The sequence below is a fragment of the Gadus macrocephalus genome, chromosome 5 (genome assembly GCF_031168955.1).
Source record: "Gadus macrocephalus chromosome 5, ASM3116895v1".
Lineage (NCBI taxonomy): Eukaryota > Metazoa > Chordata > Actinopteri > Gadiformes > Gadidae > Gadus > Gadus macrocephalus.
In genome coordinates this window covers 14,704,622-14,730,619 of record NC_082386.1, presented here as the reverse complement: position 1 = coordinate 14,730,619, position 25,998 = coordinate 14,704,622, and the positions used below count along the sequence as shown (strand labels likewise).

Genomic DNA, 25,998 nt, shown 5'->3' with positions numbered 1-25,998 from the left:
GGTTAAGTTCAGAGGTTAACACTCTAAACAGCACATGTTCGGATCCCCGCAATAATATAACACTGTCGATATTTATCAAATAAAACATAGGGGGTAACGCTGTTGTTTTTATCAAATGAAACATGAGGGGTTCCTTTTTTTATTGGTCGTCATGAATAAAAACATAAGGGGTAACACTGTTGTTTTTTATTGGTCGTCATGAAAAAAAACACAAGGGGTAACACTGTTGTCTTTGTCAAATAAAATATAAGGGGTAACACTCTTGTTTTTCATCAGTCAACATGGGAAAAAACATGAGGGGTAACACTGTCGTTTTTATCGTTTTTTTAAAACCCATAAGGGATAACACTGTCGAAATGTATCGAATAAAACATAGGGGGTAACATCAGGGACGCAGGAAGTCAGTCCAAGGGGGGGGGGGGTGCTGAGAGAGAGTCTATATAATGACGTCATAATAAATGCTGCGCAACATCCATTGTTTACAGAGACGAGATGACGGGTGACGTCACATTCAGGGCTCCGCTCTGATAAACACTCTACTGGTGTGTAAAAAGAGTTCTGATTCAGGGCTCCGCTCTGATAAACACTCTACTGTGTGTAAAAAAGAGTTCTGCCAACTAGCCACTGTTATTCACAAACGTCAGCAAGTAAACAATGTGGAAATTAGAGTCAACTCGGCTGATACTGTGCTGAATTTCACACACTAACAACATGCCAACAAGCTGTTGCGGTCCGGGATTATACACAGCGTTATAACAAGGATTCAGGAGGTTATTTCTAAAGGTTTAAAAGGAAAGTGACAATAAAAGAAAGCCTTCATTTTCATCCAGAGTTACGAGTTGTCTGATATGAGGAAAGTGACGGTTTCTCCGTCGGGTGAACCGTCCGTCTTTGCTCTTTTTTTGCCAACCAGTTTACGTGCGGGATTCCAGAATCATAACGATAACATTCAACGTGTCTATTAATATGGCAGCAACATTTTACACCAGTTTTAGAATGTTCACTACAACAGATGTTGAACACCAACATGCTTATGTAAATCAGCATAGTACGATATTCAGCTATCGACAGTTCTGCGATGTGCGTCATATCCTACGTCAGCCTACTCAGACAATGTTCTAAATAAAATGAAATGATAATATGATAAATATCATAAAAATGGTGGATGTCAATAATTTAATGAAAAATCATGTTGTATGATAAAATTATTAAAAAAAAGAAAAAAGTATTGATTTTTTTCAGAAAACCTTCTCACCCGCGGTTACAGCCAGAAGCCGCCAGGGGGGGGGGGCTGCAGCACCCTAAGCACCCCCACTTCCCGCGTCCCTGAATTCCAAAAGTGACAACTAAGTAAATCTCAAAGGTTTGAAATGCAATTCACATTTAGTAGTTTGAGTGTAGAACAACAAAACTATTTAATGTTGATTCACGTCATGCAGGAAACCTCTGAAATGCATCTACAATGCATCCCCTTAGATAGGCCTATAAACCTCATCTGCTTTTGACTTTATTTTGGGGTAAAGTTAAACTAAGCAGCTAAGTGAATGAAAGAGCCATACGAATGATTACAGTATAAGCCAGGAGGGGCTCCCTGTTTAGCCATCTAACGTCACAGACATCACACGCACGCCCTCAATCACCAAAAAAGGCCGGCCAGTGCGGCTGGTGTGCTGTACACCAGCTAAGAATAACTCTAGAACTTGTGTATGTGGGGGATAAGGTTACCTTCGAGGCTCTGTGTGATCCGTTCTGACCTATACCCATCCGATGTGCCAATAATTGGGTGGGCTATACTCAAAGTTCCCCTGTGCTTTACTCGCTCAGCTCGCCTCTCTCCTCCCCCGATTTGGTCTCCCTTTCCCTCATCAACCCCCAGACCCCCGTCTTCAATGCTGCCTCTTTGGCAGCACCAAATCCCTAGCTTTCTGTAAACTCATTGATACTGCCATTATAGTCTTCGATCCCTACCTCTTCCTCTTCTCTTCCTTTCCTTTTTTCCTTGAAACATTCAGCCGGTGGATTTTATGGGTCGGAAAAACGGACGGGTTCCCGCTCTCGTCCCAAGGAAATGGAATAAATTATCTTTACTCTGGGTCGAACATTTATCAACAAGTGGATGCTGATTGGATTCACTGATAAGATTTGCATATATCCGAGACCAGAGAGATCTCCTCTGTAAATGCGTCTGCCACAAACCCAAGAATTGCAACAGAAATAACTTTTTATCACTATGGCTGAAGGTAGGTCCTACACACCTGTCTAAGTGAAGTTAACAGGGGTGACTGAAAACAATAATACAAGTAATGAATAACTCACCGCGACACTGTTTCGAACTTTACTTATACAGCATAGGCCTATCATGTGGCCAACGCATTAGCTGTGTTCTCTTGAAACATTGTTGCTCCAATAACTTTTCACTATTTACCACTTATTTGTCTTAACTTGTCCGTCCTTTTCACAACCTGTATGCTTTCTATAGATCAGATGTCTTGAATGTTGTCTTTAATCTGAAGTTGATGAAAGGAACGCCCTTTGTTATTCATTAATTTGCCCTCTAGGCCTATATCGTTTTTTTGTTTTTTTTTGTAACATCTCGCTGGGAGCGGAAAATCCATCAGTATTTGTTTGAGGAAGTTAACTGGATAGACCAGCATGCTTGGTGTATTTGTGTTGTAAAGTGTCAGAGGACACCCTGGCCCCAGTTCTATTTCAGAAACAAACTTGACACCGTCATACTGGTAATGTGTAGGCCTACTGTGTATATTGACGAGTGCAAGGACACATTAAAATGCTGTGACCAGCATTTTCCAATGCCTCATCATTGGAAACACACGGGTGCTTCTTTAAAAAAAAAACTATTTTAAGTGCAATAGGGATAATTAATTAGAATATATGCGTAACCTTAATTACAAGATTTGATTGGTTTGTTTTTGTTTAACCTTAATCTGACCTAATGTTGTTTGTAACAGTGCAGGCTACTATTATTACAGTATCGGACATTATAGTTCATTTTAGGCAAAGTGTTGCAATTATTATGCAATTGGTCGTCGGATATATTCTGTTGAGCATATTGACGAGATTTTTACTTCTAAAAACTAAGTGATAGAATAAAATAAACAATTTCATTATGATATTTGCCAAATAAAAATAAAATTGGAACTATATTCCTGAATGTTTTAATACATTAAATCATTCCTTTCAGGCAGACATGGATTCAAGAATGAAATAGGCTTTGACGCTAGTTAGTTGCTGTTGATAAAGCAATTGTACCTGCAGTATATAAACACCAATACAACTATGTGATTTAGGATAAGCACTGTATAGTAAACACCAGTTAGTATTGGGATATTATATTCCAGTATCGCAAATATTAAAAACATAAAAGCATAGCACATTGGGTTTCATTGGTCATTAAAGTCAGTGGCTCCTTCAGTCAAGGTAAAAGGGGGAACCTGTCTGTCTCTCTCTGCAGCCAGGGGTGCGGGAGCTGTGGCCCCTCCTGCAGCCTCTGTCCGGCCCCGTGGTCTGGGTCTGCTGGGAACGCTGAGGGTCTCCGTGGAGCTGGTGGTGGCTCTTGTGGCGCTCATCTCCTGGGGGGTCGTGGGGGTTGTGATGTTCGACTTTGTAGAACATCAGGCTGTTCCAGGTGAGTCAAACTCTCCTATTTAGAGTCATTCCCTCTCTCTCTCTCTCTCTCTCTCTCTCTCTCTCTCTCTCTCTCTCTCTCTCTCTCTCTCTCTCTCTCTCTCTCTCTCTCTCTCTCTCTCTCTCTCTCTCTCTCTCTCTCTCTCTCTCTCTCTCTCTCTCTCTCTCTCTCTCTCTCTCCTCTCTCTCTCTCTCTCTCTCTCTCTCTCTCTCTCTCTCCCTCCCTTCTGTCTCATACGTGCCAAACCAGCATTTCAGTCAGTATATACGTTTGTGCTTCTGCTCTCAGACATACAGGAGATTATGCTGAATCCCATACAATCTGTTAACAATGCCGTCGATGAAGTTTCAAGCCTCTTCTTTAAAGTTCAAGGTATGTGTGTTTCAAATAGAAATCCTGAATCTATGTGATGATTTTTCTAATTTGTCTTCTTTCTTCTGTGATGATTTTAATCATTTGTTTTCATTCTTATTTTCTCGGCTCCAGAGTGTTCACCGGATTTAAGTGACCCAATGTCGGTAGCAAATTATGCAACGGAAGAAATGGCAGAAGTCAAGGACACAGTCTTTCAACAGTTTTCTGATAAAGATGGTATGACAAGCCACGCCCACTCTATAACATAAATAGCCTTCTACTTACAGCTAAAGTAATATCTACAGTAATTATATCAGTTATTTATATTTTTATATAGCAGCATAGTGTGAGCAGTAATATGTAGGAGACGAAGGGTATACAGGTCTTATCTAATTGAAAAAATACACCTATATAAGTTATATTTTGTGTGATTTCAAACTTACAGGAAACTTCTACCTGAGCTACGTTGACCCGGTTATCATTGGACGAAGCTTCTTCCATTCTACGAATGATTACCTGTGTGAAAACATATGCTGCTTTAAGGACTTGTTCTGTACACTGTTGGATGTCATACTAGACACTTTAACCAACATCAATGCAGGTATTTACAACGACTTATGTTTTTATCTTCATTAGCTAAAAAAAAGTAACCACTAATTTCCACTAGATATTTATTAATATCATTCATGTTTAATTATTGTAATCACAATTGTTACGATATTTTATCCCTTGAGCTTGCCGTCATTGCCATATTTGTACAATAAATTAGATTTTGTGAGTAGCTGCAAAATTTGGAACTAGTTGAAGTTTGGGGAGGATGTATTGAATGAGCCAGGAATACAGTGAGTTACAGTAGGCTACGATGGAAGAATTAAAAGCATATTTAACCTTAGTGGTCCTTCCTTTACAGCAATCCTAATACATACTATGTTAATTTTCTTTTGATCAAATAACTTTTTATTTTTTTAATCCTCATAGGAAAAGCGGACCTTAGCACCGTTGACCCTGTGGTCGTTGGCAGAGGCGTCTTCGCAGCTTCTAACGACCTAACGAATGGCGTGCTTAGCTACGTCCAGGGTATGCTCTGCGCTATGGTGGACACTATCCTGGGTGTAGGGAAAGGTAGGTTGGATACTTACTGTCCTAGCATTTTGATAATATCATATGTAAACTCTTGATTCTCAATCAAGAGTTTACAATTTTAGTTTATGTGTAATGGCTATCGATGTCATGTGTCATAATTAATAAATAACATTTTTGAATGGTATATTTGTTAATATATTTGTTTTATCTTCCTCAGGGGCCACAGACCTTAGCTTCACTGACCCTTTGGTCGTAATCAGGGATTCCTTCCATGTTGCCGACAAATCTATAGGTGGAGTAGTGAGTTATGCCCAGGATGGACTGTGTGATGTCCTAGATAGCATACTGGACATGACAAAAGGTACCTTCTTATTCTTCTAAATTTAAAATCGTGTCACAAGCTAATCAACTTCAATGTTAACATTAACAACCTCACTACTAATTAGCCTTATATTAATATTTGGAGATGATCCATTGTTCACTTTTGGCATGAAACATATACATTTTTTCACACTACAATGTAGCGTAAAAACAAACTTCATTCAAGGCTGTAGACTAAGATGTTGTATGTATTTTGGATCTGTTAATATGTTACATAGCAACATAACTAAGGTCAGCATGGGACTAACTGTTTCTGTTCCTCCAATAGGAACCGCTGACCTTAGCTTCATTGACCCTGTGGTGGTGGGCAGGGATGTCTTCACTGTTACTATGGGCTTCGTAGACGGATTAGTAGGCTACATTCAGGACATGCTGTGCACTGTTTTGGATACAGTTTTGGAAACCGTCAAAGGTAGCTATACTCTTTCACATTCACCCTAATCTCTCTGTATAAATAGTGTTGCTTGCATTCCTAATTACCACATGAGTACAGATTTAACATTAGAACATAACATCAAATAGGTCCAAAAAGTAAAAAAGTTTGGTTTTCTGTTTGTGACCTCAAAAAGTTTGATGTCTGATGAGGAGAAAGGTTACAATCTCAAAATTGAAAAAGTGGTATTGTGCATCCAATTAAACTCAAACTCCACTTATCTTACACATGAGATAACATACTAACAAGAATACTCTTATACAAATCACCCAATATAATAACGACGTTCTATCAATTCATTATTCATGGTTCAGGTATCCAGGAGGCCATGGGATTCAGTCCCATGGAGGTGCTAAGCAGAATAAAGGAGATCATCACTGGAGAGGTGAAGATGCTTGTGGCCTACTTCTCCAACCTGCTGACGGATGACCAAGGTATTTAACTGGAACTAGTACAGTATATAACAGTGTATAAATGTAGCAGACAGGGACATTTCATAAAATGATGTCATTATTTTATGCATGTTTATCTAATTTATTGTTATCATGATAATGACACCATTTGACGCCCTAGGGCATCCTTAAAGGCATTGTTTTAATTGAATGGCTCTTAGTGTGCAATCCTGAAGCTAGAGACAGAGAGTAATCCTAAACTTGCAATGGGTAGTGACTCGCTTTATTATGATGGAGATTACAACCATTTAAAAATATTGAAATGGTTATATCCTTTTGACCTCACAAATACATATTGACATGATGTTATTTAAAATTGTAGGAATCCTTCCTGAGGTAACAGTTGATCCCATGCAAGTGGTCACTGATGTTTTGGTGGAAATGACCGACAAGAAGGAGCTGTTTGTGGGTTATATGGCAAGCATGATCACTGGTGATCAAGGTACTTTGTCAATCAAAATCATATTATCATATATTCAACAAGCCTCACAAAGAGTTTTCAGATGTGTATCTGTGTATGGATTTTTAATGTTCTGTATGTTGCTTTTGTAGGTGAACCTGTAGTAACACCGCCGGTTGTAACTGAAGAAGGTATGTGCCTTTTTCTACATATTTGTTTAGATTAAATAATTGAATTTGTCTGACATATATTTAGTGAGGAAAAATATCAGTATAGATAAAAGTCTTATTCAACAGTATGTTATGCAATACAATAAAAAGTCATTTTAATTATTTTGGGATCATAGCATTTTGATATTGCTGATATTGGTTGATAGGGATAATCATATCCTGACGGCTTTAACTGTTAAATTGTCAAGTTCTGGAAATTATTAAAGGTGCAACTTGTACGATTTGTTAACAAACTAACTCACGAACTAACTCCAGCTGACCCAGCAAACATATTTTCACTGTCAGTTACGTTATACATTTAGTTTATCCTATAAGCTATTGCTTCTCAAGCATAGCCAATGTAAGCATAATGGCTGTTTACTTAGCAGGCTAGATCAATAATAATATTACATGTTGAATCTAATGTCACATTTCATGCATGTTATATATGTTCTATATTACATTTGTGTCAGGTGTCACCTGACACCGTTGTGTTGTGTTTACAGTTACAGAGATTATGCTTGGTGCCACGGATGCTGTCTCTTCTTCAGAGATCACTGACCACAAAGCCGAAACACTGACAGAAACAGAGCCAACCTTTGAAGAGCCCATCAAGGAGGACCAAGAGGAAGAGGTTCAGGCCCTCGAAGCCGAGGAAAAGGGAGAGGAAGGAGATGATGCAACAGAGGAGGAGGAAGAAGAGGCACTTAAGGAAATCCTGCTTAATGAAGATGAGGCTGAGGAACATTTCAAAACCGAGGAGATGACAGAGCAGGAGGAAGCAGATGACGATGAGACGGACATGGAGGAGGAGGAGGCTAGGGGGGAAGAGGAAGTGGATGACGACGAGGAGAAGCAGACTGGTAGTGTGGCATATGAGATAGGGGAACTGAAAGAAGAGGCAGAGAAATTGGAGAAAAATGCATTAGATGAGGAAGAGGTAGATCTAGAAGAGGAAGCCAGGGAGGAAGAGGATCTCCTGGAGGAGGAGGAGAAAGAGGAGGTTCTTTTAGAGGAGGTTCTCCTAGAGCAGGACACAGAGGAGGAGGAGGTTGTCCTGGAGAAGGAGGACAGAGAGGAAGAGGATGATCTAGATCAGGAGGAGAATGAGGAGGTTATCTTGGACGAAGAGGAGGTTGAGGAGGTTCTCTTAGATGAGGAGTTGGAGGAGAAGGCGGATCTCTTAGACGAGGAGTTGGAGAATGTAGAATTTCGCTTAAAGGAGGGGGAAGAGAATTTTCTCTTTGCTGAAGACTGGGAGGATGAAGAAGATTTCTTAGAGGAGGAGTTGGAAAAAGAAGAGTTTATCTTAGAGGAGGAGGAGAAGAAGGAGGTCCTCTTCGATAAAGAATGGGAGGATGAAGATCTCTTAGAGGATGAGTTGAAGAAAGAAGAGTCTATCTTGGAGGAGGAGGAGGTTCTCTTTGATGAGGAGTGGGAGGATAAGGATCTCTTAGAGGAGGAGATTGAGAAAGAAGAGGATCGCTTAAATGATGATGGCAGGGAGGATGATGAGAAACTCTTAGAGGAAGAGAGAGACGAGATTCAGACAGATGAGGACCTTCAAGAAAAGAAGGAGAGCGAGAAAGAGGATGATCTCCTAGAGGAGATGAAGGATGAATTTGAAGAGGGAGATGCATCAAAACTAGACAAATTAGAGGAAGACGAAGGAGAGGAGCTTGGATTAGAGGAGGGGATCCAATCAGAACAATTAGAACTGGAGGACCTCAAGACAGAGGAGGAGGTCTTAGAGGCTGAGGTAATGGTGGAGATAGATGAGGACCTTGAGTTCGATTCTGAAGACCAACCGACTCAAGATGGAGACACAAATGAGCATCTAGATGATGATAAAGTAGACCTCAATGAAGAAGGGAAGGCCACACATCTGACTTCTCTTGACGAAGAAGAGACAGCCTCTTACACCAAGACGGATGAAACTGAAGAACTTCATACCGAAAAAGACCTTTCTGAGGATGAAGAGGCAGATGACATCGACATGAGAGATGAAAATGTAAGCGCTTATCAAGATCAATATGTAGAAAATGTTGTACCTGTTGAACCAAAGCAACAGGAGGAAGGAGACTACATCATCGATGAAGCTGTCATTACTGGGGAGGGGGAGGAACACAGAGAGGATGACAAAAAGGAGGAAGAAGATGAAATGCTTGTTGAGCACCTCCATCTTGAAATCCTGAGTGCAGAACAGCCTTTCACTTTCGATGCAGTGTCCGAAGTAATCAGTGAAGATGTGCAAAAGATCTCGACTCCACCACCATTCTCTGACCAAGATGATGTGTCCGACGACGTCGACGAGAACAACAACAACAGCAGTGAAAGCACGAAAGCGGAACCGAGGAGAAGGAAGAAGGTTTACGTTCGTTCTAATGAGACCAGAAGGATAGGATTCATGGCAATGTTCAAAGCCTCAAGTCTCAAGAACAAAGATCGACTGGACCAGAAAGGTATACACACCAGCAACATCCCATGTCTCATCTTGTGTTTTCATCAAGTTCCTATGCTTTATGTTTGTATGCAAGCAATGGGCATGTTTTGTATGTATGACAAGAATATTGGCCCTCCCTTACATAATTCCATTCCGTTTTCAAGGTATATTGCTCTGCATTTCAACTGCAGTCAGTTAACTGGAACCCCGGGCGTGTTCCGATATCCATACTTCCCGTACTTACTATACTTAGTTTGAGTACATAAGGCGTTCAAATTACGAGCAGGGCGAAAAGAAGTGTACTGAAAGGACCCGGATGGTGTACTCAAAACGGTCAAAACGATTGATGCACACTTTTCGCAGACATCTTAGCTACGTAGCGGAAGAGGCGGAACCAGGCTGAGCCAACGTCGGCGCATTTTACACAGAGTCATTTTGTAAATTGTATAGCTTTTCAGCTTTTTTATAGCTGCTAGGCGTAAAGAGTTCACCGTTCAAAGTGGGATGTTCATTGCGGGTGACGAGCCGCAGCGGCAGTCGCCACCATAATTTCTGGTAAGTGAGCCGCGGAGTATTCGTATTCGAACTGTGTACTACGTTTAAGTGTGCACATGGAAGTATGGATATCGGAACACAGCACAGACCAATATTAAATACAATATTTAAATACCATAGTGTCTGAGCTCGATTTTTGCACTCGATTATTTTTTTATTACAATTTGTTTGATGAAATTATGTCACATATTTTTTAGTCCTTCACACGTTATTGTGAAGTACTGCAAAGGCGTTATAGCTATGTTTACAGCTGAGCTGGATGCATTTCTCAAAGTAACATGCATGGAAGCTTTCTAATGGGAGTATTTTAGAGCCAGCTCAAGCTTTCAATCTGAGACAAAAGGCCAAACCTCAGTCAAAATACATTAGGGAGAAAAGTGACGGCCGACCACCAACAGGTATAAAACAGATAGCCATTGTATAAGAGTAATAACAAAAGGAATAATTGTGTGAGGAAAAGGATACGAAATTCGATCATAGTAATGAGTTAGGTCATGATTTCACTATATTATGGGCAACACTTTTAATGCAATAAGACATGCTTGATGTTGTAATTGAAAGGGGGGTGTGGGGATAACATAGAGAAACTAAAAATAGTAATTCCACTGTTAATGTCCATATTTAGATGTAAAAGAAGAAAAAACAACACTTTCCAAACAAAAGCTTTCCAAGGAAGAGAAGAAGTGGAAGAAATCATCTAAAGAAGCTGAGGAACCACAAACACCATCCAAAAGAGATGAAGAAATAATGAAACCTTCTGAAGAACAAAAACAAATGAAGGTACTAAGAACCGATGCAAAAGAACCATCTAAATCTATCATCAAATCTAAAGATAAAACAGAACCAAAGGCACTGTCTAAGGAAAAGGAAAACATTAAGAAACAATCAAAGGGTGTGAAGAAACTACAGAAGCCCTCTGGGGAAGAAATTGTATTGAAGAAACTTGCAAAGGTAGAAAAAGTAGCTCAGAAACCAACAAAACATGATATGGAACCACAAAAGCTTTCTGATGAAGAAAAATACACGAAGAAACCTTCAGGTGAAATAACTAAGCCAAAGACTCTGACTGAGGAAGGCGACAAAGCTAATAAAACAGATACACCGTCCAAAAAGGGGAAAGGCCCAAAGAAGTCTTTAAAGGAAGAAAATGTGACGAAATCTTCAAAGGTAGAAAGGGTGCAAATAAAACCATCCAAGGAGGATGAAGTGAAGAAACAAGCAAAGGTAAAGGGACTTTTGAAGGTTAAAGAAGAAGTGAAAAAAACATCTCAAAAAGAGAAGGATGAGAAGAAGCCCTCTAAAGAAAAGACTGAAATAAAGAGACCTGAGCAAAAATCTACATCTGAGGAAATGGACCAGGTTGAGAAAAGAGGTAAAGATAAAATAGATTCACAGAAACCACTTGAGGAAGAGAAAGAACCAAAAATGCCTTTAAAGAAAAGCACTAAACAACATTCTGAAAAAGTTAAGACATTAATAAAACCATCTAAAGAAGAAAAGGAAATGAAGAAACCCTCTAAAAAAGAAGAGGTTTCAGAGAAGACTTCTGACAAGGGAAAAGTTCTGGAAGTGAAGAAGCCTTCCAAGGAAATTAAAGAACTACCCAAGTCTCATAAGGACGGATACGACACACAATCTTCTAAAGAGGAGAGAGAACCATTTAAATCATTGAAAGAAGAGCCAAAACAACAGAAACCTTCTAAAGAGAAGGAAGTGAAGAAACCTTTGAAGGACAAAAAAGGGGAAACTGTGCCTTCCAAGGAAGAGCTGGAGAAGCCCTCTGAAAAGAAGGAGAAAGGGAAATCTGAAGTAGAAACCAAACCTTCAAAAGATGCAAAAAGTCCACCACCAAAATCCTCCAAAGAGGAGAAAGAAAAAACTGTGCCATCAAGGAGAGAAAAAGATGTCAAAGAGGTCAAGGAATCAAAGAAAACTCCTGGAACCAAGACAGTTATAGAACTCCATAAAGAACAGAAGGGAATTAGGAGACCTCTGGTAGAAACCAAACCATCTAGAGGTGGCAAGGAAGCAAAGGAACGATCTGGAAAAGACAAAGGACCAGAGAAGAAAGAAAATTATGTGAAGAAGCCATCTAAAGCAGAGAAACAGTCTGGCAAACATTCTGAGGAAAAACTACAAATCCTATCTAAGATAGAGGTAATAAATGAAACTACCAAAAAGGAAAATCTAACTGTATCTGCTAAGGAGCAGAAATACCTTAAGAAACACTCTAAGGAAGAACCAAAGAAACTTCCTGAAAAAGAGAAAGTAAGAAAGCCTTCCAAGGAACTATCCAAGCAAGAGGAACATTTGGAAAAACCTTTAAAGGAAAAGGAAATAAATAAATCATCTGAAGCCAAAACTAAAGCGTCCCAGGAGGCAAAGAAATCGCCCAAACTCACAGTACGGGAAAAAGAAACAAGGAAATTAATCAAATTGCTGAAGGAATTTACTCAAGAAGAGGAAGTGATAAAGCAAAATAAGCCTTCTAAAGGACAAACAGTACAGGCGGTTCTTCTTAAGGAAGATAAAAAGGCAAAGAAACTTCTGGAAAAACCTGAGGCAAAGAAACCACTTAAGGAAAAGGAAACATTAAAGAAACCATCCAAAGAAGTAAGGGAATCGATGGCACCCTCTAAAGAAGAAATTAAATCAGAGGTTTCAAAAGTGGAAAAACATGCCAAGGAACAACCTAAAACACAAAAAGCAAAAAGAACATCTAAAGATGAGAAACAGCCTGAGAAACCATCTAAGGAATTCAAGGAAACAAAGACAACTCCTGAAGACGAGAGAGTTAAGAAAACACCTAAAAAACAGCAGGGGCTTAAGAAACCTGAAGTAGAAACAAAACCATCTAAAGGTGCCAAGGAAGCAAAAGAACTCTTTAGAAAGATAGTGTTAAAAAGGGTCCCTTCCAAAGAGGAAAATGTAACTGTATCCTCTAACGTGCAGAAAGACCTAAAGAAAAACTCTACAGTAGAACCAAAGAAACTCCCTGTAAAAGAGAAAGAAAGAAAGCAGTCCAAAGAAGAGGCTCTTCCTTCTAAGGAAGATGAAGAAGCAAAGAAACACCTCAAAGAACCTGAGACAAGGAAACCACTTAAGGAAAAGAAAACCGTTATGAAACAATCAAAAGAAATAAGGAAATCAAAGGTACCGACTAAACTAGAAACTAGATCAGAGAATGTTTCAAAGGATAAAAAACAAGCAACAGAACTTAAAGAACAAGAACTCACAAAAACACCAAAAGAAGAAATCAAAACAGAGAAGGTTTCAAAGGAGGAAAAAACAGTGAAGAAACCTAAAGAACAAGAACCAACAAAACCAGTTCAAGAAGAAATCAAAACAGAGAAGGTTTCAAAGGAGGAAAAACCAGTGAAGAAACCCAAAGAACAGGAACCAACAAAACCACTTAAAGAACAAATCAAGAAAGAGAAGGCTTCGAAATTGGAAATACAGGTGAAGAAACATAAAGAACAAGAACCAACTCTACCACCTAAAGAAGAAATCAAGAAAGAGAAGGTTTCAAAGGATGAGAAAGTAGTGAAGAAACCTAAAGAACAGGAACCAACAAAACCACCTAAAGAAGAAATCAAAACAGAGAAGGTTTCAAAGATGGAAAAAACTGTGAAGAAGTCTACAGAACAAGAACCAATAAAACCACAGACAGAAGAAATCAAAACAGAGAAGGTTTCAAAGGACGAAAAAACTGTGAAGAAATCTAAAGAACTTGAACAAACAAAACCACTTAAAGAAGAAATCAAGGCAGAGAAGGTTTCAAAGTTGGAAATACAGGTGAAGAAACCTAAAGAACAGGAACCAACAAAACCAATTAAAGAAGAAATCAAGACAGAGAAGGTCTCAAAGGAGGAAAAACCAGTGAAGAAATTTAAAGAACAAGAACCAACAAAACCAGTTAAAGAAGAAATCAAAACAGAGAAGGTTTCAAAGTTGGAAATACAGGTGAAGAAACCTAAAGAACAGGAACCAACAAAACCACCTAAAGAAATAAAAACAGAGAAGGTTTCAAAGGAGGAAAAACCGGTGAAAAAACAACCCAAAGAACAAGAACCAACAAAACCAACTAAAGAAGAAATCAAAACAGAGAAGGTTTCAAAGTTGGAAAAAACTGTGAAGAAGGCTACAGAACAAGAACCAATAAAACCACAGAAAGAAGAAATCAAAACAGAGAAGGTTTCAAAGTTGGAAATACAGGTGAAGAAATCTAAAGAACAAGAACCAGCAAAACCACTTAAAGAAGAAATCAAAACAGAGAAGGTTTCAAAGGAGGAAAAACCAGTGAAGAAACCCAAAGAACAAGAACCAACAAAACCATCTGAAGAAATCCAAACTGAGAAGGTTTCAAAGGAAGAAAAACCAGTGAAGAAACCTAAAGAACAGGAACCAACAAAACCTCCTAAAGAAGAAATAAAAACAGAGAAGGTTTCAAAGGAAGAAAAAACTGTGAAGAAATCTAAAGAACTTGAACAACCAAAACCACTTAAGGAAGAAATCAAGACAGAGAAGGTTTCAAAGTTGGAAATACAGGTGAAGAAACCTAAAGAACAGGAACCAACAGAACCACCTAAAGAAATAAAAACAGAGAAGGTTTCAAAGATGGAAAAAACTGTGAAGAAGTCTACAGAACAAGAACCAATAAAACCACAGAAAGAAGAAATCAAAACAGAGAAGGTTTCAAAGTTGGAAATACAGGTGAAGAAATTTAAAGAACAAGAACCAGCAAAACCACTTAAAGAAGAAATCAAGACAGAGAAGGTTCCAAAGTTGGAAATACAGGTGAAGAAACCCAAAGAACAAGAACCAGCAAAACCACTTAAAGAAGAAATCAAGAAAGAGATGGTTTCAAAGGAGAAGAAATCTGTGAAGAAACCTAAAGAAGAACCAACAAAACCACCTAAAGAAGATATCAAAACAGAGAACGTTTCAAAGTTAGAAATACAGGTGAAGAACCCCAAAGAACAAGAACCAACAAAACCACTTAAAGAAATCAAGACAGAGAAGGTTTCAAAGATGGAAAAAACTGTGAAGAAACCTAAAGAACAGGAACCAACAAAACCAATTAAAGAAGAAATCAAGACAGAGAAGGTCTCGAAGGAAGAAAAACCAGTGAAGAAACACAAAGAATACGAACCAACAAAACCAATTAAAGAAGAAATCAAGACAGAGAAGGTCTCAAAGGAGGAAAAACCAGTGAAGAAACCTAAAGAACAGGAATCAACAAAACCAGTTAAAGAAGAAATCAAGACAGAGGAGGTTTCAAAGTTGGAAATACAAGTGAAGAAACCTAAAGAACAGGAACCAATAAAACCACAGAAAGAAGAAATCAAAACAGAGAAGGTTTCAAAGTTGGAAATACAGGTGAAGAAATCTAAAGAACAAGAACCAGCAAAACCAATTAAAGAAGAAATCAAGACAGAGAGGTTTTCAAAGGCGGAAAAACCAGTGAAGAAACACAAAGAACACGAACCAACAAAACCCCTTAAAGAAGAAATCAAGACAGAGAAGGTCTCAAAGGAGGAAAAACCAGTGAAGAAACCTAAAGAACAGGAATCAACAAAACCAGTTAAAGAAGAAATCAAGAAAGAGATGGTCTCAAAGGAGAAAAAATCTGTGAAGAAACCTAAAGAAGATCCAACAAAACCACCTAAAGAAGAAATCAAAACAGAGAACGTTTCAAAGTTAGAAATACAGGTGAAGAAACCTAAAGAACAAGAACCAACAAAACCACTTAAAGAAATCAAGACAGAGAAGGTTTCAAAGATCGAAAAAACTGTGAAGAAACCTAAAGAACAAGAACCAACAAAACCAATTAAAGAAGAAATCAAGACAGAGAAGGTCTCAAAGGAGGAAAAACCAGTGAAGAAATTTAAAGAACCAGAACCAACAAAACCAGTTAAAGAAGAAATCAAGACAGAGAAGGTTTCAAAGATGGAAAAAACTGTGAAGAAACCTAAAGAACAGGAACCAACAAAACCAATTAAAGAAGAAATCAAGACCGAGAAGATCTCAAAGGAGGAAAAACCAGTGAAGAAATTTAAAGAACCAGAACCAACAAAACCAGTTAAAGAAGAAATCAAGACAGAGAAGGTTTCAAAGATGGAAAAAACAGTGAAGAAACCTAAAGAACAGGAACCAACAAAACCAATTAAAGAAGAAATCAAGACAGAGAAGGTCTCAAAGGAGGAAAAACCAGTGAAGAAACCTAAAGAACAGGAACCAACAAAACCAGTTAAAGAAGAAATCAAGACAGAGAAGGTTTCAAAGTTGGAAATACAGGTGAAGAAACCTAAAGAACCGGAACCAACAAAACCACCTAAAGAAATAAAAACAGAGAAGGTTTCAAAGGAGGAAAAACCAGTGAAAAAACAACCCAAAGAACAAGAACAAACAAAACCAATTAAAGTAGAAATCAAAACAGAGAAGGTTTCAAAGGACAAAAAAACAGTAAAGAAATCTAAAGAACAAGAACCAACAAAACCACCTAAAGAAGAAATTAAGATAGAGAAGGTTTCAACGTTGGAGGCAAAACCAGTGAAGAAATCTAAAGAACAAGAACCAACAAAACCATCTAAAGAAGAAACCAAGACAGAGAAGGTGTTGAAGGTGGAAATACAGGTGAAGAAACCAAAAGAGCAAGAACCAACCAAGAAACCACCTAAAGAAGAAATCAAAGACGAAAAGACACCAAAGAAACTTTCCAAAAAGGAGGCGGAAAAGCCTACCAAAGATGTGGCAGTAGCAACAAAGTCCTCTAAAATGGCAATCCAACTCAAGAGGATTGCTAAGGCAGAGGAGAAATCAATAAAACCAGGTCTTCTCAAAAAACCAGTCACTAAGACAGGTAGGTCTGAAATGGTAGGGTCATATAATTAATGCTCTTGTGGTGTTGCATGACACTTTGGATAAATTACCAAATTACACAGAAAATAACGTTTTTTGGTATGTTCAAAAAATCCAAAATCCATAATCCTGCAGATACAAATTGCTATTGACAATTCAATTTTTTTCATGTAATGCTTTCACCGCTTTTTAATTTAGACGATGAACCCAAGAAGTCTCCAAAGATGATTCGGGTTGTCAGGGAGACCAGAATTATAAAGGAGCATCTCAATGTTACAAAAACAGGTGGGGTAATAGGGACTTCACAATCAACCTTTTGGTCTATAACCTTGCTGCTTTTTATGTTGCAATATTTTCAAAGAATATTTAAAATAAATACCTTAATTGTAAACGGAATTGTATCACGGAATATGCGTTCAATTACTTTGAAGCTTTTTATTATTATTAGTGACAAGTTGGTTTCATTTGCAGAAGATGGACTGAAGAAGACGATCAAGATGGTCAAAGCTGACACAGAGGAAGCAGTCGCTGCCCCTAAAAAGTCTCACCTTAATGTTACAAAAACAGGTACAAAATAAATATACACAGCTAACAGCTTGTACCTTAATGCCAGAGGCTGATCTGATTCAAGATAGTTATCATAATAGCTACAGCAAATGTTTCCACCTCTGATTTAATTTCTTCTTTAGATGGTGCCAAGTCAGCATGTCCGCAAAGCTCTTGCAAAGGAGTCTCTGAAACTATGCACCCTTTTAAAACTAAATTGTTTAATGCTCCTCTAAATTGAATACTTTATTTGGTTAATCTGTAATGGTTTCAAAAGGCTGCCAAATTGAGGACTGTATTTTTTCAAAACTTGTCACCTACTAGACTCGAAAAGTTAATCCGCCACCCCCACAAACAAAACATGGTATTACTTAAAGTCTTTTCATTTTAAAAGCCAAGCAATGCTGTGGTATCACTCATTTATGTTTCACCGGAACAATTCAACTTTGAGTGAATGTCTTCTTATTTAAGATCCGAATTGTCAAAGAATCAAGGTCAAACCTACTGTCTTTTTACTTCAGTTCATTTGACATTTAAAGTTTCATGTTCACTTATTTTCGCCTTGTAAACCGAGTATAATTCCTACAATAGCTTTGTAATATACCTTAATACTGTCATTGGTTCATAGAAGTGGAGAGTGCCAAGGAGCCAGAAGAACTTAAACACAAAGCCAAGCTATCCAAGAAAGGTAAGGTGCTGAACTTCAGGCTCAGTTGGTGAAGCTGGAGGTGTGAGGCTTAGTTATTATTTAGATCCATTCCCTGCTAATACATAACATTTATCAAATGTTTCTTTCTGTTCATTTGAACACTTAATGTACAGTTTCTTATATAGAGACACCGATTTTTAAGTATTCATGTCAGAATTAAAACACAATAATTTTATTTTTAGATGCTGAGCTCACCAAAGACAAATCCAAACCTGCTCATACAAAGAAAGGTAATTATAGTCTTAAATGGCAAAAAACCTTTGACATTTCAATTTTTTAATGCATCATTGTTGTTCACAACATTTTACATTTTTTAGATGCTGAAGCTGACAAAGAGAATACAGCTTCTTTGAAGAAAGGTATGATTTTTGCTTTAAAGGAGCTATATGTAAGCAGTTTACAGTACTAAATTAAAGATAAAATGACCATGATATGACAAAATGATCATGATTCATCATATGGTTTATTTCAGCAGAGAAAGAAAAGTCCAAATCAGCCATCCCCACAAAAGGTTAGTGTGTGAAAACAACTTTATAGTTGACGTATACATATTTTTACACTTTCAACACAATTAAATGAAATGTTATGTAAAGGAAAGCCGCACCAGCAATGAAAGATATGGCACCTTAATTTATCTAAACAATTTGATCGCATAATTGCATTATATCATTAAAGTATATATCCAGCTATATCCAGAGGTGTTGACTTGAAAACAAGACAAATGTGTTACATTATTTTAGAAACTGGGGTTGTGAAGGAAAAGTCCAAATCAATGCCATCAAAGATAGGTAAGTGAGAGACATTTGATTGGACAGTTTTTGTCAGTTTGTATCTCCTTGTGAAAAACCGAGCTACATCTCGGCATTATCCATCTAAAAGAAGACCTACTCTACAATATACCTTTAAACCCAACCTAAACTTAGGTAAAAACTTTAAAAAAATATTTTCTATATTGACAGAGGTTGATTATCTGCGCAAAAATGCCACTCTAGAAAAGGAGCGGATGAAGGCTATGCAATTGAAAAAAGGTAAATTGGGTTTCCTGGGTATTTTTATATTTTCTATGGACCATACTTCAGTAGAATTTGGACGGTCCTTTGTGTGTAACCATTTGTATTTATTTGTATGTCCTTTGTATCATAGTAATGATTTGATGATGCGGCTAGACGTGATATGATCTTTTGAAAAACTACACCTGATTAGAGCTATTAGATTAAAATAGGTGTCTTCCTGGATTGTTTTGAATGTGTCATTTTAATATTCTAGAATTTTTATTGCATCTGTGTTGTTTCCAGATTAATTCAAAAGAAACACTATAACGATTTACTAGTGAGTGCAACTGGTATGCCGTAATCTGTATCATCGGAAATCCTGACGTTGAATTATATTCAGTTTCATTCCTTGATGAGCTCTTCTATTGTTCATATTTGTAATGGATGTGGTATATGTAATGGAATGGTATAATATTATATATTAATATTTTGGAGTTTCTGTGTTTGTATCTCATCACATAGAAGCACCAAAGAGGGCCATACCCCCAGCAGCAAGGAAATACACAGGTAGTACTATCCTGCCAGCGTTTTATTTGTTCAGTTGGTTGATGATCAATATCTTTGTGTGTGTGTGTGTGTGTGTGTGTGTGTGTGTGTGTGTGTGTGTGTGTGTGTGTGTGTGTGTGTGTGTGTGTGTGTGTGTGTGTGTGTGTGTGTGTGTGTGTGTGTGTTGTAAAATAAATATCAATTATGCATCTGTGTTATATTGAAATAGGGGACGAAAAACCGAAAAGGAAGACTACTACAAAGAAAGGTAAAGAAAAAAACATATAAAGTGCATGTGAAATATAATTTATTGGATCTTTCTTTTTTTTGGATCAGACTGTTAGGTTGTTTTAGATTGACAGTAGAGTTTCAGTTCCTAATAAAACACACCCTGTACACTATAAAATAGGTACAAAATATAGCTAGTTTAGTTGACATTAGGGAGAAAACGAAATGTAGTGGGTTTTAGTAACAGGCGTTAACCTACAGCTTTAAAACGATGGGCCAAACCAATGGCAGCCAAGAAGAGTAGCAGTGACTTAAATGTAATGATATCAAATAAGTAAGTGAATAATCTAAGTGTGCAGTGTTTCGTCCAGGCTATCCATTGATATGAGCTCCACTGTGTCAATGTGAAATTCCCCACTATGCATTCAGTATTCCATCCAATTAACAACTTCCTTCACCGTGAACAAACAGCTGTCTCAGCATGATTATTTCTTTGGGTTTGGTTTATTTGAAACCAAGTTGTTTTCTGCTTTAGTTTACTTCAGCATATAGGCTGCAGGCATGGAACATGTATAGGCAGGCAGGTGGCTGTCTGTGGACTAAGAAAGAAAGCATTGTGCTTACAATACATTGGAAGTACATAGCCTTACATTAACCTGTTTTTTAATAACAGTGTAATTAGATTGATTGCAGAAATAATATTTTAGAATATATTAGAATAGGTATATTTATTTTATTTACACAAGATGACCAACAATATATCTTAAATAAGGCCTGGATTATATCCTATGCCAAAGTGTGAGTTTCAACCTGCCTCTAAGCCCACAGCAAATCTTAGATATTGCTGTGCTTGTGCAGGTAAATTCCTAGGCAATGCGTATATATCTTTCGATAATAGAGCCTATAGCATTTCAAAGGAAAAGGTCAAACCTGCCATAGTGCCATGTGAGGAACAGACTTTTGCAAAGTATGTTGAAGTTAATATAGTCTGTGATAACATAGGTACAATTAAGTGACACTTTTATTGCCTGAATACAGTTGGCTTAGTTTATATTTTCATTTTGTTTATTTTACAGAGAAAAGGCGTCTTAAGGAGAAACAAAAGACAGCGACCAAGGGTATGTTGCTTTGGTATTTGCCTCACTCAGCGACTTGGTTTATATTACTTCACAGAAACTTCACGTTAAGTTTTTTTTTCAGGAAAATCTGTTGAGAAGAAGACTGCAAAAGAAGAGAAAGCAAAGGGTATTGGTTATTGAGTCTAGCTATGCAGTGGATGATGCCAAAGCATGAGTCTAGTGATGAAATAAAATCCTTATTTTCTAAATTGTAATCATCATTATGTGTTTTCATCCCCACAGTAGAACAGTCTTCAACAGACGACTACCTACTGGAAGGTACGTCGAAATATATTTTACATTTGAAAATGTGGCAATGTGGAGTGCTGATGAAAATGTATGTTCTCTCTTCCTTTCCCTAACCCTTCCGAAACACAACTTACTCCAATACCATTTTCATGTCTTCTTTTAGATGAGCCCTATTTCCAGTGCTTCTTCGTGGACGAGGACGAAGCCCAGTTTCCTTTCTACGCCTTCTCGCCACTGCAGATGTGAGACCCCGGACCTGCCTGGGAGATTCAGGAGAAACCGGACATACGCAACACACAACAACCAACTTATCGGAACAAGAGGTCCACTGTTGATCGAGAGGTTTACAGGTCGATGAGTTGTATGTTTACTAGTGTCGAGGCGAAGTCATGACCACCGCTGTTGTAACAGCTTATAGTCACCCAAAGTTGTTTAGGAAAGACCGCAAGACAACAGGTGACAGTTTACGTCAAGTGACGAGACAGTTCTATATTTTTCCAGTGTCAGTTGAGCTCTCGTAGCAAATGCAGACCTGTGTCATTCCCTTCTTTATTTCTCATTGTTTTCCAATTACTCTTCTTATATAATTTGTATATCCATTATTTTAAATTTCAACAATTGTTATAAATGGTAAACGCTGTTTGTTGAGCTTTTTTTTTTTTTTTATAATGGGACACGTGCAAAAAAATTTATTTTATTTACTTAGGTTACTTGTTGACCTTAATATCTAAGCTTAATATCTATTGCATAGGGTAACTGGGTACAGAGATATAGGCCTACCACATCAAGATCAAGTGGTAGTTATTTATTAACTTGAAAATGTGGCAGTGTTCCTGTTTTAGTACTATTAACACTCAAGTGTTAATCGTTTTTAAGTGTAAATGTTAATATTTTAAGTATTAATATTTTATTTTATAACTTTTATAGACAGCATTGACAGTTTTAAATGCTGTTCTTGCTGTTATTGTTATGCCAAATAAGCAGTTATTTTAGTTATTGATAATTCCATTATTGTAAATATTCATTCATGTTGGTGCTTGAATAGCCATATTATATTCAAACCGTCTTCTATGTCCTCTTAACCAGTATATAGAACATTCAAAGGAAAAATGTGTAAAAAGAGAATATTATCTTTTGTATCCCTCCTACTTCCAGACTTCTGTTTTATATTTATTTTGGACTGAAAGGGAATGACCATGCACTGTTTCTACGAGAGCTCACTTGGCAGATGCAGAACTGAGGTGTGGACAGTTCAGTGGACAAATTGATTCTATGTAAAATATTTCACAAAAGCAGTGAAAGCTTATATATAACATAGCGATGTTTGTATTCCACAGACCCACCAATACTACCTGAATGACGTGTGTATCTGTGTATCAGTCATAAGTTGAACAGCATTGTAGACCTAATGTTGGTTAATGTTGATTCACTTCTGAATTGAATTGTAGATATTCTTCACTGTTTATTTGAGCAACTACCATGAAGGTATGATTTAATGTTCTAAATATTCTTCGAAGAGGGTCAACTTATGTAATGGACGTTTTGGGATTTGGTGCTTCTCTTACTTCTATGTAACTGAGTATTTGTATCTGCACTGGTTTGCAATCATGAATTTAGCAACCTTGTTAAATGGTAATTTACAACGGGACAAATTTGAAGCTAGGTGTCAAGATAATTTTTTGCTGTAACTTACATCTATTCTTTGCAAGACCAAATGTTATCAGTGACTTACAATTGGTAACATTTATAAAAATTCAGCACCTTTTTAGATCAATTGACAATGGTTTTGTTCAGAAACGATGATAAAACTTTCTGGAATGGAAGCTGCTCTTGTACAGTAAAGCCTAAAGTGTTATTTTATGATATTGCTAATAGGTACATAACCTAAAGAAAGCTCTGCTGAACAAAATTAAATAGTATATTATACATAATTTAACATAGATAGATAGCATTTAAATCACATTATTGCACTGTTGAATTGCAAGCATACATTTACAGAAGATATAGCATCAGGACATAACTAAATGTATATGAGGTCGGTTTAAGGCGTGTCTTTTTTTAAATCTCAGAAAGAAATTGATGCTTGATTGACAACCGGACCGGAAACCTGTATGCCTCGTTAAAATTATATTTAAGCTATTTAACTAAATCCTCCACTGGTGTGGATGCACTTTAAGTTATATTAAGCAACTTACATTTTCTTGTGCCATCATTTATCTGGTTAGATATGTTGTTTCCATAATTGCTCTTTAAGTCCTGTTTTCTGAAAGAGAAGACCAGGGTCTCAGCCCGGGAAAATGGTGCATTATAATCTTTAGTATGCTATCTTGAATTATTTACAAAAACGATGAGAGGAACAATTTAGTCCTTCTCTTTCAGTACTGTGAAATGTTATTGATTCTGATATGTTTTGCTCACTCAACCTCATTAGGAGCTAGGGATACAAGTTGTGGCCTATCTTTTGAGTTTTTCCAAGGATAACAAATGGTTATGTATCTCCTAGTTCCTTTGACAAAGATTTTTCTGAGTGTTGATCTAAAAAACGATTCACATGATTGCATTGCATCAGATTGTTGAGTGACTGATGTAATTTATTATATGGCTACATGATTAATCAATTCAGTTGGCTAGACCCTGAAGAAGGTTTAAACTGCAAGATGAATTCTGGAGATCCTGAATCGTTAAAGCAGTCCATGAACCGTGCATGGTGTGGTGAATGTTTTAGGTGATGTCACACCTAGTGATTTGATTTATATAATTTCTAATTAGGGCTAGAATTAAAAAATGGGTCCCTGACATGTTAAACAACGACAAAAATGTATTGTCTCTTTAGAACTCACTTTGTAAATAGTGAAATTAATGGACCCTAATGTATACAGTATTTTCTGCAACCTGATCCTTGAGATTTGAGTGATAAAATCCCTATAATAATCTACTTGAGCGTACAAATTAGGAAAGAGTTATTTGGTCAAGAATTGACCGTACAACTCTACCATATAACTTTAACTACAATGTATGCATAGAAGTCTTTGTCACAAATAAATACAAATGCAAGTACCTTTCGTTTGTGCAGAATTTAATTGGAAACAACTTGAATATGCTGTGAAAATCGAGTGAAGCAATGTAGTTGTGGCAACAGTAGATGGCGTCATTGGAGAGCTAAAATGGCAGATGGAGATCTGAGGGGTGGTCAACTGTATGTAATGTAAAATAATACATTATATACATTACATAAAATGAGATGTTTTTATTCGCCAGACACACAAATACCACCTGAACAACTGTATCAGTCATTCTTCTGATAACAGTAATGTAATGGGACATATTTGAAACGGTAATTAAATGAATGTTGGCTGTGCAATACAGCTATTCATTCATAGAGCCAAATGCTGTGAATTCAGAAAGAAATCGATACTTGATCCACTGACTGACTGGAAACCTGTATGCCTCATTGAAATATATTTGCGTTAGCTGACTCATCCACTGGTGTGGATACACTATGATTTTAAAGCAACTTAAATGGTCTTGTTCCAGTCATTAAGCCTGTAACAGCTGTTGTTTACATAATGGCTCTTTAAGTCCATATGTTGTCTGGAAAAAGAGATCTCAGCCTGTGGACATAGTGCATTATTAGTCTGTTCTCGTGAATAATTCACAAAGAAGACGAGAGGACCAACTTGGAAATCATGAAATGTTGCTGAAACCATTATGAGCTAGGTTTACATTTGCAGGCTACAATTCTTAAAAGTTGTAGCCTTATTTGTCCTTGGCAAAAAAAATCGGAAAGAAGATTTTTGAGTTTACCCAGTAGAGAATTTTTTTGCATCAAAGTATCAAAACCAGTCACATTGCCTTGCCTTTTTTGAGTGTTGAGTGATGGTTGAGGTGAAAATTTCACTTTTGGTGGTTAATCATTTAAATAACGGTTACTATTAGTATAAGTTTACATGATTTAGTGTAAAAAAATAATAATAAACGGTCCCCTCCCGAAAGGTCTACTCTGATTGGTCAGCTGGTCATATGTTTGCCATATGTGTTGAGAACAGTGAGGTTTCATTATACTACAGGAAAAAGTGAGTTATGTCAAGGCAGAGCAACTTTATTTATATGGCACTTTTCATACACAAGGCAGACACAAAGTGTCACTTCACAATTCCATATACAAAGCTCATAGTTTGAATCCAAAACATTATGGCATTGGTTTTCTTCCATATAGAATGGTTGGCAGGCATCGCCGGACGAATTGGAAACTGAAATTGGTCTGGAACGTCACATCACCAACAGGCGCAGACCAAAAGGCCTCTGGACTCAATTGGATAAGCCTTCAACCAATCATAGCAACAAAATCGGTGATGCAGCACTGAGTGCTGAGAAAACACATTTCTTCTCAACAAAAGCTTTAAGTGCAGTCTGTTGTTCTTCTTTCAGAGAAATTATACTGTCCAGTTCGTTCAATTGAAAATGCCTTTTCGCCACTCCTCTGCACCGTCATCGGATGATCCTGCCTCATATTAGATAAACGGTTGCGATTGGTCGGTCTATGCCGTACCGGCCTGAAATCCTTTGCACGGGTGGCGAGCCAGACCTTAGCTGGTGAGAAAATTAAACATGAGCTTGTGAGATTCATCTGGTTCCCAGGCTAGTAGAATGGGGCTTGCTCTTGCTAGCCAGCTCAATCCGTCAAAGGTTGACTAGTGTGTCCGGATTCCTATCAAATGGGTAGACTGTGATTTTCTAAAACGTCTAAAAAAGCAAGCCTCTTCCTGCCGATGCCAGCAAAAGGATAAGAAAAG

General features: G+C 37.5%; 1 protein-coding gene across 11 annotated transcripts; it reads left to right on the top strand.

Moving 5' to 3' along the window:
• The first annotated feature begins 1,794 nt into the window (after positions 1-1,794).
• si:ch211-266g18.10 (titin) lies at positions 1,795-24,262 on the top strand. Of its 11 annotated transcripts, none has more exons than XM_060052663.1 (28): positions 1,796-2,240; positions 3,473-3,646; positions 3,935-4,018; positions 4,133-4,237; positions 4,446-4,601; positions 4,979-5,122; positions 5,301-5,444; positions 5,733-5,876; positions 6,212-6,331; positions 6,672-6,791; positions 6,902-6,940; positions 7,510-9,420; positions 10,582-14,871; positions 15,598-16,818; positions 17,016-17,102; positions 17,289-17,384; positions 17,992-18,051; positions 18,255-18,302; positions 18,390-18,431; positions 18,545-18,583; positions 18,813-18,860; positions 19,032-19,100; positions 19,587-19,631; positions 19,840-19,878; positions 20,915-20,956; positions 21,039-21,083; positions 21,200-21,235; positions 21,369-24,262. In XM_060052663.1, the coding sequence occupies exons 1-28, from the start codon at positions 2,231-2,233 to the stop codon at positions 21,449-21,451; spliced, it is 9,441 nt and encodes a 3,146-aa protein (XP_059908646.1). In that variant the 5' UTR covers positions 1,796-2,230; the 3' UTR covers positions 21,452-24,262. The 11 variants fall into 11 exon arrangements, with proteins under 11 accessions (XP_059908641.1, XP_059908646.1, XP_059908645.1 ...); XM_060052662.1 differs by having other exon boundaries at positions 10,582-14,897; positions 15,291-16,818; XM_060052657.1 differs by having other exon boundaries at positions 10,582-15,474; positions 15,559-16,818.
• The last annotated feature ends 1,736 nt before the right edge of the window (positions 24,263-25,998 follow it).

What these genes read in the sequence shown, in the direction of transcription:
- si:ch211-266g18.10 (XM_060052652.1), top strand. An exon ending in TTTAACCAACATCAATGCAG is followed by an intron (nt 4,602 to 4,978) that starts GTATTTACAACG and finishes TAATCCTCATAG; the next exon opens with GAAAAGCGGACCTTAGCACC. An exon ending in TCTCAATGTTACAAAAACAG is followed by an intron (nt 17,103 to 17,288) that starts GTGGGGTAATAG and finishes TTTCATTTGCAG; the next exon opens with AAGATGGACTGAAGAAGACG.